Below are 12,251 nucleotides of genomic sequence, written 5' to 3'. Positions count from 1 at the left end.
CAGCCAACTAACCAGAAACATCGGATAACTGGCATCAGAGTTGGGAGAGGAGTGATGGGAATCTGCTGCAAAAGCATGAATGTTCCTCTGAGAAAAATATTAAGGCCATCCTTCACTTTCAAAACCTAATTTTTAAAGGAAGTTGTATTGTTGCAGGTCAACTTCCTCAGATAAAATATATTTTTCCCATCTGGTTGGTGTTTGTGCTTCATTAATTTTAAGGAAACAGCTAATTAATCATCAGGATGCTTTTTTTTTTCATTAATGAGTACTTTGCCCACCATCAGCACACATCCATTGCCTACAATGTCACAGGCAGTGCATATCAAGTTTCCTGACGCATGCTGGCAGCAGAGAAGATGTTTCACCATTGGCACAGGAGAATTTCAGATAAGTGTGGATATTGTTGTGGAATTTGAGTTTAATGAAAAGTACATTCATCTGGTTTTTTTATGTGATTTATCCAGGTCAGCCAGTATACATTTGCGATGTGCAGTTATCGGGAGAAAAAGGCTGAGCCACAAGAATTGCTGCAACTGGATGGATACACAGTAGATTATACTGACCCACAGCCAGGTGAAAGGCTTCACTCCACAACTATTAAATTAATTAATTCAGCCTTGACGTCTAGAGAAATTGATACATCACCACGTGAACCCACTGTTTAGCAAGTGACTTTACTGTGGCAATTTTCAGCTACTGTAATGTAATAACCATAATCTTTTAATGATATAAGTAATTGTAACAGCATTGTTTACATGAGAGCATAGGCTTTTGTATTCCCCACCATGACTGTAATATGGCATCATTAATAATAGTAGAGCCCACATGGTAGAAGTCCATCTCAATCATTCTTAACTACTTTTACAAATTTCTGTCAGCAACAAGTCGATTTGACAGTTTGCAATACCTTCCACTTTTCCTCACCTTGCATAAGGAGCTCCTCCATCTGCACATGTCGTTCATATTCTTTATGGTCCCCACTTCTGATGGTCCTTGCCAATACACATTTTGTGACAAAATTTCAACCTTTCTGGTCCAACACTTTAGAATTCTCATTTGCTGTCTTCCTGTATCTTTCAACATATTCACAGTCATCCTTTGCCTCATCAGATGGTCTCCATTAAATCATGTAAACTCAAGTCTTTCTCACATCTGTGAGCCACTCTGACACTCGGAAACATTAAGACTGCCATGTGAAGTACAGATCAAAGTTTAATCTTTGATTATTATCTAATAACATTATCAGACTTTTCTTGAATAGGTTTGTTAAAACCCAACTAAAATTTCAACTTTTGCCTCTTCGCTGATTACATTTCTTACCTAACATAGTGTGTGTACATGTGTATGTACTTTTGTGTTTCCAAAATCTTTTTCCCTGTTATTATGTTTTTACCACAGATTCCTATAAATTCTAGTATATACTGTATTTCTATCTCCACTTTTACAGAGTAAACTTGTGCATTGTAATTATACCCTCCCACTAGTAGTGGTGCTATAGTTCTTCAGTTTTGCATTTCCCAGCTCAGCTTACCACAAAATACATGAGTTCCACTCATTGCCACTTTGGTGTTTCTCAGGTTACTTGGTTTTTGACATTTAACTATAAATAATATTAAGCCAAAATATATTGCATACGTAAGGAATGAATACTTGATTTTAAATTGCGTATTGAAATATATCCTGCTGTTATAATTGTCTCATGCCCTCATTTTTGGGCTGAATGTTGTCTTTACAACTATATATAATATTGTTGTATATTGGAGATCCACCAATATATTAAAAAGAGCTACATCAGAAGAGAATTGAACAAAAATATTATGAGGCTGTGTGAGATGACCTGACGTGATGTCACACTGTTTAGACTGGACTCCAGGAAAAGAATGGAATGGATTATCCCAGCACAGTATGTTATTATACTGAGGGTTCACGCAGTGATTTGCTGAAATTTCATTGCTAAATCTGGACTGAGGTTCTAATTAAACATTTCATAGATGTCAAATTGTCAAAACCGTGCTTAAATATTAAACTCTAATCAAATGATATTTGCAGTTTGAAATTGGAAATAGTCTGACAAATGTGGAAGGATTATAAAATAGAAACCTTGGTTTTAATATGCTATGTGTTATGAAGTGTAAGTGTAAGTGGTATCGCTTGTATCTGCCACATGAAGTTTCGAAAACTTCCAAAAGTGATACATTTTTGTGTGCTGTATTTCAGTGATTTGTGAACAGTGGATTCCATTGTTTCCATAGTGAAATTTATGAAATATTTTCATTTTTATTTAAAAATGGAGCTAGTTTTTAAATATTGGCATCCTGTTTGTAAATGGATGTCATTTTAAGAGGGGAGATGCAAAGGTGTCAATAGTTGTGTGAATTTTGAATGCTGTCCTTGCACAGCATTAAAGATGGATTTTTCTGTCTGCTGAGTTAGAAATCAAGTTTTACAGTCTCCTTATACAGCTGTTGAATAATTCATCATCTAGGTCTGGAGGGCGGTAGAGCATTCTTTAATGCAGTTAAAGAAGGAGACACTGTGATCTTTGCCAGTGATGATGAGCAGGATCGGATCCTTTGGGTTCAGGCAATGTACCGTGCTACTGGTCAATCACACAAGCCTATCCCTCCAACTCAAGTGCAAAAACTCAATGCCAAGGGAGGAAATGTACCCCAGCTGGACGCTCCCATCTCCCAGTTTTGTAAGTTATTAATCATATTTGCTTTACAATTGCATGCTGTTTGACTGAATTGTTCTTTTGGTAAAAGACTAAAGGACAAAATACTGGAATAATTGTTTGTATGCTCTGATAGTACAGAATGGGCTTTCCATGTCCCTCAGGTATTTTAAGATATTTTAAAAGTATGTGTTTATGTTAGTACTTAAACTGAGAATTTATAAAAGGAAATTTATTTGAAGTTTTTTGCTGCTTGGAGAGAAACATGATTTGACAAATTGCTTTATAATCAATAATGTTTTAAAGAAAGTTACCTGAAACTTATTGGTGCCACTAAGCTACAAATTGTTGCTCAGTTTTATGCTTTCAGAATTGACTGTAGATCAATACTTTGTCTAGGATTCCAATTCCAGTAACATCAAATTTTGTTGAGCTTCCTTTTAGAGATACTGTACATGCTTGCAGTCTTTTTTTAAAAATTGCATGTGTTTTTGCTATCTTATCATTTATCAGTATCAAATACCATTCATAAATAGTTTGCTCAGCTTGGAAGATCTTAAAATAGACAGTGGTCTATAAGTACCTCTCTCTCTCAGTTTGATTCCTGAACATTGCACTCTCTTGTCTTCCAGTGCAATTCCCTCTTTTTGCTGATTTTATATTGGAGCCTATAGTACATATGTTTTACCACAGTGGGTCCCAGATTAGTTTCAACGTGGCCTGTAGGGCACAAGTTGGTGGTGTGGGTTATGTTTTACCCCATATTGTGAGGCTGTCAACGAATGCACACTAAAGCTGCCGGAAGTATATAAGGTAAACAGATTGTGACATCAGTGTTGTTTCTGACACTAACACTCCCACATTGGAGCTAGTGTCCTCCCTTAATTCATTCAGCAGCAACCATGCCCCTCTCCCCTCCCCTACTAAGACTATTAAAATGGAACACAAGCTGCTTTCAGGTTTGTTGCTGATGGAATGCTGCTGGCTGTTGCTATGATGCTACAAGTCCCTATTCTTTTTAAAAGTTAATTTTTAATGAAACAGCATCATTTTTGTATGTACAGCCCTTAACATAACAAAATATCCTAAAACATAATCAAATAAAATTTAATAACATGCTGCAGAAGGAGATTTTAGAGCAGACAGTCAATGCTTGAAAATCTTAAATTAGCCAAGAATGCTAAAAGGCGAGAGAGAAAGATAGAATTCAGGCTTTATGGTCTGATAGCTTAAGACCTATCCACTATTTGAGAAGTGATTAAATTTAGAGATGATCAAGAGGCCAGAGTTAAAGGTGCACAAATATCTTAAGGATATAGTGCCAAAGATGGCTACAGAGATGGGAATAGGTGTGACCATGGAGAATTTTGAAATGAAAGATTGCTTTGGACATTACTTAAGCAACCAGAGGGGTGATGGAAAGACAAGTCCTAATACTTGTTAAAACATGGGCAGTGGAGTTTATGATGAGTTCCAGTATTTGTAGAGTAGAATGGGGAAACTTTCAAGTGGCAACATTGGAATAATCTAATATAGAATTTAACAAAGGGAAATATCAGCTTCTCAGCAGGTGGTGCACTGAAGCAGGGGTAATCATGTATTGTTGCAAAGATGAATGTATTCAGTCTAACCTATTGGTCTCAAGCTCTTGAGGTTAGATATTAAACCAATATTGTGATCGGCTAGCTGTTTCAGACAGCAGCCAGGTAAGGGATGGAATCAACAGCCAGGGTAGAACTGTAAACAATGTCTTTGACCTCACTGGAATTCAGTTCGACAGGATTTTCACCTGTGCTAATGTTGGATATTGGAAAAACTGCCCAATAGTTTAGATGTACCAGAAGGTTCAAGAGATACATTCTTGATTCACTGGAGGATTCATTAATGTGCTTATGAAAGTCAGTCCTGAGAACAAGCAGCATGTAGCTGAGGAAAAGGAAAGGGTCAAAGATAGACCCAAAAACAGTGGAATGAATGTAGGAATGGAGGAAATGTAAGTGATTCCATGATTATATTGATTAGGATGAAAGCAGAAATGCCTATTCCCTTCCAGATGATGACATGGAAGAGGGTTCGAGGAAGACATTGAAGACTTAAAAGTGATTTGTGAACACCAGAGTGATACATTATTTTTGTTGTAGCCTTACTGGATGTCACTCACAATACTGACCAGAGGTTTTTAAGTACCATGCCAGGATTCACTCTGGGCAGATTATAGCAAAAGGTTAGAGGAATTTGTGAGCTGAGAGCACATTGGAAGACTTTGAAGAAAATAATTGATGTGAAATGGAAATTTGTACAAATGAGGAAATCCAGACATGTTCTATTTTAGCAAGATGTCAAACCAACCTAAAAGGATTCTGTTTAGTCAATGTCCAGAAGGTGTGAGACCATTGTCAATTTATCATGCAAATTAGTACCAGGCATTCTGGCAAAGCTTTATGTTTCCTTCATTCTGTGGCAATGTGTGTGCAGGTATATTTTGGACAGAGCTCCAAATCAAAACTGCAAAGTGATGAGGCCACTATACTAGCAACATTGCACCTGTCCCAGAACCCATTGCAATGTGGGCATCATACAAAGAGCAGAAGCAATGCTACCAGACGGCTAATAATAGAATGTACTTTTGCTTATCCAAAGAATAAAAATACTAGGATAGGTCCATGGTGTACCAGGGAGTGCGAGGTGACTCATCTGCAGCTTGTAAGTCGGAATGGATTTTGATAAGTAGAAATGAGATGTCAGGAGATTGGATATATTGAAACCAGCATCACCATAACTTCCACCCCATCACTGACCATGATCTGGATAATGGGCCATACAGTGATCATGAGCAATATCCCCTTCCTCTGGCTGAGATGTTGAAGGCACATCTAGCCAATCATGTCTATATGTGTGTGACATCCTGTCGTGCAAGAGTGAGAAAGAGATAAGTGCTGACTCCCATGCAATGTGGCTCTCATTGTTAAATATCTGCAGATGTGAACATCTTATGGCAAATGTGTCAGAGTGTGGTGGAAATTAGGTATGGATCCTATTGACAATTTGTTCTTAACTGAGTAATTATGGTGTGGTGAGCAATGGCTGAGGTTCACAGTGTGATGCAGAAGATCTGGCATTAGAAGACTTCTGCTTGGCTATAACTATGCAAACTTTGAGCTTCTAGCCATGACTAGTCCACTGATGTCTTTGGCAAAGCTGGTAGAGTCACCGTCTCACAACTCCAAAAAGCTCAGTTAAATCTTGTACTTGGGTGTTGTCTATATAGAATTTGCACATTCTCCCTAGGGTGATATGGGGTTCCTCCAGCATGTCGTAAGATGGGAACGTTGGTAAGTTGGTTGATAACTGTAAATTACTGCTACTGTGCAGATGAATGTTAGAATCTGGGGTGAGTTGATTAAAATATGCATGGAATTAAAATATAGGAGTAGTGTGAATGGTGGTTTATGGTTAGTTCATAGGGCCTGTTTGGGTGCTGTAAGCCTCCATATTGAATGTGCCTGTCCTTTACTCCATTATCTGTGTTGGTATCATCTGTACAGTGCTACAAAATCTTTGGGTCCATTTTTCTGTATGTGGTGCCATGCACAGACTTCTGAGAAAACCATATGCTGCAGTCACAATGCATTATATAAATGCTACCAACTGGATTTTAACTCCTCATGATACTGTCTCCCTGCTGAACTGCACATAGAACTTTGGTTGCAGAGTTCAATAATCCAGGAACAATGTTGGCGTTCAGCCTGTATCTGAAATATTAGGTGTAGGTTAATTCCTCTTTGAATCAGATTTAGCCCCAAGACTTTGTCCTTCTGTAGGATTTTGGAGTATGGTGGAAAAAAAGAGGAAAACATTGCAAAAAAAAGTTATCAGAATTAAGAGGATGCAACTATTAGGAAAGCTTCAGATACAGTCTTTGGAAAAGCAAAATAAGAGGACATTTAATATGTTTACCTTTGAGAAGTATGGGTGTGTGCAGAATTGCCAATGTCTGAGACTGGAACAAACAAATCACATCAAGAATGGAAGATGAATTTTCCCTACACAGAGCGTGGTGGGAATGTGAAACTTACTTCCAAAGGAAATGAAAGGAAGTGATACAAGCAAGAATCAGATATGCTTTTGAGAAGAGTTTGATGCATTGGAGAGAGGATAGGAGAGACTGGGAGGGGATGGGTGCTGAATGTGGGGATAATTTGATTTAGCGAGAGGGAGAAGATGCAGTACATCAACACTGTCTAGATAGGCTGAATAGCTCTATTTTTTCTTGCTGTGGGTCCAATATTAAAGTTCAGAGATAAAGGAAAGATTAGCTTTATTTGTTACATGTACATCGAAACATACAGTGAAATGCATCATTTGCATCAAATCAAATCAGTGAGGATTGTGCTGGGCAGCCCACAAATGCTTATGCTTATGCTGCCAACATAGCATGCCCACTACACACTAAACCTAACTATATTCCTTTGGAGTGTGGGAGGAAACCCACACGGTCAGAGGGATGAACGTACAAGCTCTCTACAGACAGAAATGGGAATTAAACTTTGATGAGTGATTGCTAGCTGGCGCTGTAACATGATGCACTAACTGCTACTGTACCAAATTAGCATTTGGTGTGTTAAGTGCCCTATTTACCTGACTATTGTAGTTTCAGTTGCACCTTCTGATACTGTATTTTTCACTTTGTTATTCTTCTCAATGAAAAAAGCAAGGCAAGTATATTAATTATAATATTAAAAACGAATGAGAATATAGATGGCATGGTTAATAGGTTTGCAGATGACACCAAAATTGGTGGCATAGTGGGCAATGAAAAAGGTTATCTAGGTCAACTGGGAAAGTGGGCCAAGGAATAGCTGATGGAATTTAACTCAAACAAATGTCAAGTGTTGTATTTGGGGATTTTAAGCCAAAACAAGAATTGCATTGTAAATGACTGTAGAACAGAGGCGTGTAAGAGTACAAGTACGTTGTTCCTTAACATTGGCCACACAGGTTGTTTGAGTGGTGACAAAAATGTTTAGCATTGAGTACAAGAGATGGGATATCATATTAGTTAAGCCGTACATGGGGTAATGTGTGTAGTACTGGTCACTTAGTTATATTTATAGAAAGCATGGCATTAAGCTGGAAATGGTGTAGAAAAAGATATACAGAGACTTTGCCGGAACTGGAGACTTAAGAGATAAGGAGAGATTGTAGAGCTGGGTTTCTTTTCCCTGGACCTTATAAAGATATGTAAAATCTTGAGAGGCCCACAGAAGGTGAATGGTCACCTTATGTTTTTTTCACAGGGTAGAGAGGTCTAGAACTAGAGGGCATAGGTCCAAGGAGCAAGAGGCAAAATTTAAAAAGGGTCTGATGAGCAAGTTTTTCTCACAGAAGATGGAACAAGCTGCCAGATTAAGTGGGAGATATGGTTACAATCACAAAGTTTAAAAGATAGGTACATGGATGTGTAACCCTGAGTTTCGGCCAGCATATGTTTGTTGAGGGGAAGACAGCCTCTGGCCCAGCTAAACTGAGAAATCTCATTTGTGTGGATGCTGCGTGACGTGTTGTCCGGTTACAAATCCGAACCTCAAAATATCAGACAGTACACCATATGCAATTAAATGATTGAACTTTATAAATCTTAATCTTACTATAGGGTTCATAAAGAAAATAAAAAGAAAATGGGCCCATTTTAATGAAACAGTCTAAAGTGCATGTTGGAGCTCACAGAATCGTCTGTTCGTCCCCCATCGACCTCTTCCAGGCGTCGCTGACCATCAGACCCTCGGTCCGAGTCCACTCCATCCAGCAGTCTACTAGCACTTTCCATTTGTGTCTTCTCTCTTCACTTCTCGCCGACAAAAGACCACAAAGTGCCTGCTCCCAGATGCACAAGAAAGAACAACATCCCTCTCATTGGCTGGTGTTCATTCCAAAGCCCCTGTTATCTCTAGGCATAATCCAAACATTACAGAGAGACCATTACATTAGCAGTGAAACCTTTCAGCGTGTTACACTCTCCCCCCACCAAATTTAGTCATGCCTTCATGACGTTGAGATAATTCGCCAACCCTTCAAAGTCAAATCTAGCAGAGTCCTCTTACTAGGTGTAGGCTCCAGGAAGGGCTCAGGCCTACCTGCACCTCTTGCCCCAGGGGCAGCAGGTGATTCCAATGGAGAATCTTGACCAGCCCATTCCCATTCTCTGTTTTCACCCAGAAAACTGGTAGGTTTGGCATTTGACCCTCCACCACATAGGGCTTAGCCGCTCAGCGGTCTGCCAATTTCTGCTTCCCAGGTTGCTCTAAATCCCCTATGAGGACCCAGTCTCCCAGCAGGAGCTGAGAGAACCTCACCTTTTGATCATAGCTTCTCTAATTTCCTTGATTCAGCCTGGCAGCAGCAACCCCTGCTAATTCATACACCCTCTTCAGCTCCCTTCTCATGTCAGACACATACTTCAGATAAGTCTTCAGTGGTAAGTCACCCTCATCAATCCCAAAACAAAGGTCAATGGGCAACCTCGCCTTGCGCCCAAACATCAGATAGTATGGCGAGTACCCAGCAGCTTCATTTCGAGTACAGTTGTAACTGTGAACCAGATGTCCAATATGTTGACTCCACCTGCTCTTCTCGCTGATCTCCAGGGTCCCAAGCTTGTCTAGCAAGGTTGGATTAAACCTCTCGGGCTGGGGATCACCCTGTGGGTGATAGGGCGCGGTCCTTGACTTTCGACCCCAAGCATGCCCAGTAACTCGTGGATGAGCCTGCTCTCGAAATCCCATCCCTGATCACTATGTATCCGCTGGGGAAGGCCATAATAAATGAAATACTTCTCCCATAACACTTTTGCCACTGTGGATGCCCTCTGGTCCTTGGTAGGAAAAGCCTGCACGTTTCTGGTGTAGTGATCCTTGCTGACTAAGACATTCGCCAAGTTGCTGGCATCGGGTTCTATTGATCGGAGATCCATATACACCAGGTTCAGGGGCTCCGCACTCTGCAAGTGGGACAAAGGAGCTGCCCGCATAAGAAGTGTCTTCCGCTGTATGCATCGAATACAGGACTTGTACTATTCTTCGACCTCTGACTTCATCCCTCTGCACATTTTGCATCCCACCATGGTCCAAAGGACTCCAAAGGGCTAAGATACTCTCCACCCTTTTTTCCCTCTCCTTTTCTTCCCCAAGGGAGGGTAACTGCACAGTAGCAGATTCAATGGGTGACTTACCTTCGCGAAGCCCTTCACAAACCTCCGATAGTAACCACAGAACCTGAGGAATGAGTGCAGAGTGCTCACAGTCTGTGGTCTTGGCCAAGTGGTCACCGCCTCTACCTTAACCGGATCTGTAGCTACTCCATCTTGGAGACTATGTGCCCAACATAGCCAACAGATATTTTGCAGAACTGGCACTTGTCCAGGGAAAGTTTTAACCCTTCAGCTTTCAGGCGACCGAGCACCTTCAGTCGCCTCACTTCTTGTTCCTGCAAGGTGGATCCAAACACGATGAGGTCACCCAGATACACCAATACCGCAAGGAAGTTCATATCCCCCAGTGTCTTCTCCGCAAGGAAGTTCATATCCCCCAGTGTCTTCTCCGCAAGGAAGTTCATATCCCCCAGTGTCTTCTCCGTGACCCGCTGGAAGGTTGCAGGGGCTCTCGATATGCCCTGGGGCATCCTTTTGAACTGGAAGACTCCCAGGGGACATATAAATGCCGTCTTCTTTGTCAGCCTCACTCATGGGGATCTGGTAATATCCATTCCTCAAGTCCAGCACACTGAACCACTTTACACCACTCAGACAGGCCAGCATGTCCTCGATCCTCGGGACTGTATACTGGTCAGGTACGGTGCCTGTTCATAGTCCTATAGTCCACACACATCCATACCTTCCCATTCTTCTTCCGGGCCACTAGTATTGGGGACGCATAGAGACTTCCTTCAACTTACACAAATGCTGCCAAACATCCTTCACCTCTGCAGGGGTCAGTCTCCGTGGCCTCTCTCTCTAAACGGGGTGTCCCCAGTCACCCAGATAGTGTGACAAGTGTTTTTAGAACAACCCACTTCAAACTTGTCAGTGGAAAAGACACCTTCCAACATCAACATCTTCTCTGCCAGCCTCCTCTTCCAACCTGCAGGAACCGGGGAGTCCCAAAAGTTAAATAACTCAGCAATCAACTTTCCCCCTTATTCCAGTAGTTTCTCTCCAGCTTGTCTCAGAGGGACACTAGACATTACCGTCACCGGGAACAGGTGCACCAGGGGCATCCCCTGCTTGAAGGTGACCTCCCTCTTCGTAGTGTTCCTGACAATCACTGCTATCCTGCTCGCCTGTACAACCAAGAGCTTCTGCAATTCAGGCCTCACCAGTACCCCAGCAGGAAATCACAGCTTCCCCTTGTGGTCCACTAAGAGGGCTTCCCCCTCAGGCACTCTGGGAAATTTGGGGGTCCCCATCACTCTCGCTACTTCCCCAGGCCGTACCACCATTGGCTTTGACTGGATGAACCGCACAGTCCCTCGTCTAAAGTTGGTATCCAGCCCATTGCAGCCATGCACTTTCTCAAAAGCAGCTCGAAACACCGGGTGCACGGACAACGTTTCCAGAAAGCTCTCACCCGCCTCCTCCTTGCAGGCCCCCATGAGCCTCCTCACAAGAGGGGTGTTGGTCCCCACCAGGATTGACACACCGCCCTTCTCAACAAGGTCCGGACAAACCAGCACCAATGTATCCAGGACCTCAGACACTCCCACATCGGCCTCCAAGAACTCCAACTTCACTGACAAATAACCATCATATGGATAATCATTAGCACTAAGCCCCCAGATCTCCAGTGCCCTGAATGGTGTCAAAGGTAAATGCTTCAGATACTGGTTGTAAAATGAACGGTACAATAACATGACCTACGACCCGGTGTCGAGTATGGCTTTAGCATAAATACCCTCTATCCGTAGGGACACACTGGAGCATAGTCCCACTAAGCCTTCAAGAATTGGGCCTTTCACTTTCAACAAAATGTGTTCCCCCAGAGACACCAGGCCGTTCCCTCACTGGGCCTCTCCTAAGTTTTCCCAGCGACTCTCTCTGCTGAGGTACCCAGAGGCTCACTCTCCTTCTGGCGAGACACCTGCTGCCAGCAACCCTCTGCGTTGTTCGTCCACTTAGGGGATCCACCCCCCCCATCAGCTCTATCATATGGGGGGAGTCACACCCTCTGATAACAGCCGAGACATCTCAGTTCTCAACTCTGCCACAATCTCCTCTACTGCTCCCCGGCATAGGCTGTCCATGGTCACTTCACCACAAGGGGCTGCTATTGAGGACTGTACCCTGCTGACAGAGCCTTCCCGTGCCTCCGACATGTCCTCCTCCTTCTCTGATCAGCTCGACAAAAGAGAGAGGGGGGTGCATCTTACGAGACTGTCGGCGATCCCAAGCAGTCAGGTCCTGGGACTGGGCGCCCCTAGCTGTCCGGTCCACTCTTAACTGATCCACCTCAGCCACCTGAGTTACCCCTCTGCGCCGCAAGCTATTTAGCTGCCTCTCTAGCCGAAAAATGTAAGCAGAAAG

General features: G+C 42.3%; 1 protein-coding gene across 6 annotated transcripts in view; it reads left to right on the top strand.

Annotated features, from left to right (window-relative positions):
* Positions 1-12,251, top strand: part of cadpsa (Ca2+-dependent activator protein for secretion a) — a 453,076-nt gene that overhangs the window by 296,241 nt on the left and 144,584 nt on the right. For all 6 annotated transcript variants that reach the window (XM_073072303.1, XM_073072304.1, XM_073072299.1 and 3 more), the window contains exons 10-11: positions 468-576; positions 2,489-2,701. In XM_073072303.1, the coding sequence (XP_072928404.1) occupies positions 468-576; positions 2,489-2,701 (322 nt within the window). The remainder of the gene's footprint in view (positions 1-467; positions 577-2,488; positions 2,702-12,251) is intronic.

Source organism: Hemitrygon akajei, chromosome 19 (genome assembly GCF_048418815.1).
Source record: "Hemitrygon akajei chromosome 19, sHemAka1.3, whole genome shotgun sequence".
Lineage (NCBI taxonomy): Eukaryota > Metazoa > Chordata > Chondrichthyes > Myliobatiformes > Dasyatidae > Hemitrygon > Hemitrygon akajei.
This window is presented reverse-complemented; position numbering and strand designations above follow the sequence as displayed.